The 2,848-nt window shown below is 37.7% G+C and overlaps 1 protein-coding gene across 1 annotated transcript in view; it reads left to right on the top strand.

The window, feature by feature from the left end:
* The first annotated feature begins 575 nt into the window (after window positions 1-575).
* The window catches only part of LOC107058894 (LRR receptor-like serine/threonine-protein kinase GSO1), a 2,551-nt gene continuing 278 nt past the window's right edge, over window positions 576-2,848 (top strand). The window contains exon 1 of the mRNA XM_015305134.1: window positions 576-2,837. Coding sequence (XP_015160620.1) covers window positions 576-2,837 — 2,262 coding nt within the window. The remainder of the gene's footprint in view (window positions 2,838-2,848) is intronic.

Below are 2,848 nucleotides of genomic sequence, written 5' to 3'. Positions count from 1 at the left end.
AGAGTTACCTTAATAATAATGATGAACAAACCATAGATTATAAATATAGGAAAAAGAGATCAAATAATTGGACCATTCCATACGAAAGAAATTAATAATGATGACCAAACCATAGATTAGTATGTTATCAAATAATTTTCAATTTAAGGACCATTTCATCATACCAAAGAAATTAATGTTTTGTATATATGATTGATGTGATAGTACATGTGGGGGCAGTGAAGACTATGGAAATAGTGATATCGTAAAGACTTGGGCAAATACCAATTGCTCTGTCAACTCAACAACATAAGTGTTGCTATATATTTCAAAAACAAATCAAGCTTTGAAGCAATCTGTTTCCAGGTGCATAGCATAGTTACAGCATGAAAAAGAACATTGTCTTATTGATTCTTCTCTTTCTAATCCAATTTTCTACATCACTTGCTTATTCCAATGAGACTGACCAACAAGCTCTACTAGCTTTCCAAAATCTTGTTACGAGTCCCACTCATTTTTTGGCCAATAATTGGACCAAAAATACCTCTTTTTGCTCTTGGTTCGGTGTCACGTGCACTCCTAAAAGGCAAAGGGTTATGGCCTTGGCTCTTCCTAATTTGCAACTTCAAGGCACAATTACCCCGTCTTTAACCAATTTGTCCTTCCTCAGTATTCTCAATCTCCAGAACAACAGCTTCCACGGTGGCATCCCTTATGGACTTGGCCACATGCCTCGCTTGCGAGTCATTGACGTTAAAAACAATCAGCTCAACGGAAGTATACCAACAAGTCTATTTCAAAACCGGAGAGTTCAAGTAATTTCATTGGCTTTCAATGAACTCAGTGGTGAAATGTGGAGAGGCCCATGGTATGTACCCGAACTCAGAGTCTTAGATCTCGGGAACAATAGCCTCACCGGTATAGTCCCTCCTTCTGTTGGAAATGCCACAAAAATGATGAACTTCAGTATGTCTGGGAATAGAGTCAGCGGCAACATTCCAAAGGAGATCGGTAATCTGAGCCAACTTACAGACTTGTCCTTGACTGATAATCAATTAATAGGTTCCATTCCCGCAGAACTGTTTAATATCTCGTCGCTACTTGCCATACATCTGCGATACAATAGCCTTTCCGGCCCTCTCTTGCTAGATGAAGGGAATATTGTGTCAAATCTCAAATATCTAATTATATCTCACAACCAAATTTCTGGTTGCATTCCTTCCAACATATGCCAACTCACAAAGATCAAAGTTTTGTCCATATATTTCAACAACATAACTGGAGACATACCCAGAAATATTGGTTGTTTATCCAAACTTGAGATGTTTCTTATTGGTGAAAATCCAATAAAAGGGAATATTCCCACTTCGTTGGGAAATATTTCCACTCTGCAATATATTTATTGTGGAAACAATCGCATAGTGGGGCAAATTCCTCCGGAATTAGGGAAGCTATCAAATTTGAGGGAATTAAGCTTTGCCCAAAATTCTAATCTTGTTGGTCAAATTCCAGAGGCTTTTTTCAACATATCTTCTTTGGAAATTACTGATTTCAGTTTCAATAACCTCTCAGGTCTTCCAACCACTACAGGTCTTCATCTTCCAAACCTTAAACAGCTTGTCTTGGGAGGTAATCAGCTTGAAGGGGAAATTCCAGCATTCATAACAAATGCTTCCAAGCTTCAGATACTGGAGCTAAGTGATAACTTTCTGACAGGAACTATTCCTAACAATTTGGGGAATCTTCGTGAGCTGCAAGAACTATACCTACATCATAATCAACTTACCAATGAACCCAGGGAGCGTGAGTTGTTATTTTTCTATTCTTTGGCAAACTGTAGGGTGTTGAAATATCTACAAGTCGGTAACAATCTGTTGAATGGCATTCTGCTCAATTCTATTGGGAATCTTTCATCTACTATCGAAAGTTTGTATATAGGATACGCACACATCAGAGGCCTCATCCCCATAAGCATAGGCAACATGAGTGGTCTTACATCCCTAGACATTGAAGGAAACAACTTTATGGGAAGTATTCCTCCTGAGATTGGTAAGCTTAAACAACTCCAAGGGTTGTATCTAAATAACAATAAATTGCAGGGACATATTCCAGAGACGGTATGCCATTTATCTAATTTGGTTCAATTATATCTACATACTAATGAGCTCTCTGGATCAATTCCGGAATGCTTAGGAAATCTTAGCATGCTACAAGAGCTTTATTTGAGTTATAATAAATTTTCATCAAAATTTCCGTTGAGCCTTTGGAAGTTGAGTGGTCTTCTCTATCTAAGTTTGTCACAAAATTCAATAGAGGGAGAAGTTCCATCAGATATTGGAGGACTTAAAGCCATTGTAGAACTATATCTTTCCAGTAACCACTTTTCAGGAATGATACCAAGCACATTCGGGGAACTCCAAAGCCTGCAGTATCTTGACCTATCAAACAATTCATTTTTTGGCAAAATTCCATTATCATTTGCCAACTTGATAAGCTTGGAATTCTTGAATTTGTCTTTAAATGCATTGTCAGGTAATATTCCTAAGTCATTGGAAAAACTCTCCTACCTTAAAAGCATTAATGTTTCATTCAACGATTTAGAAGGTGAAATACCGAGTGGTGGTGTGTTTGCAAATTCCACTCTGCAATCATTTCTCGGGAACAAAGGTCTTTGCGGAATGCACATATTGGAGATTCCTGCTTGTGCTATCACTAATCCTGGAAAACAATCAAAGCTCAAGGAGGTTTTACTAGAAATTGTTACTCCAGTGGTTACTTCATCCTTTCTGATATTCTTGTTGGTTTCAGTTTGGATAATGAAACGACAGAAGAAAGGGAAGTCCAAAGATGTTGAAAAGGTACTGGAGAT

This window comes from Solanum tuberosum, unplaced genomic scaffold (genome assembly GCF_000226075.1).
Source record: "Solanum tuberosum cultivar DM 1-3 516 R44 unplaced genomic scaffold, SolTub_3.0 scf00687, whole genome shotgun sequence".
Classification (NCBI taxonomy): domain Eukaryota; kingdom Viridiplantae; phylum Streptophyta; class Magnoliopsida; order Solanales; family Solanaceae; genus Solanum; species Solanum tuberosum.
This window is presented reverse-complemented; position numbering and strand designations above follow the sequence as displayed.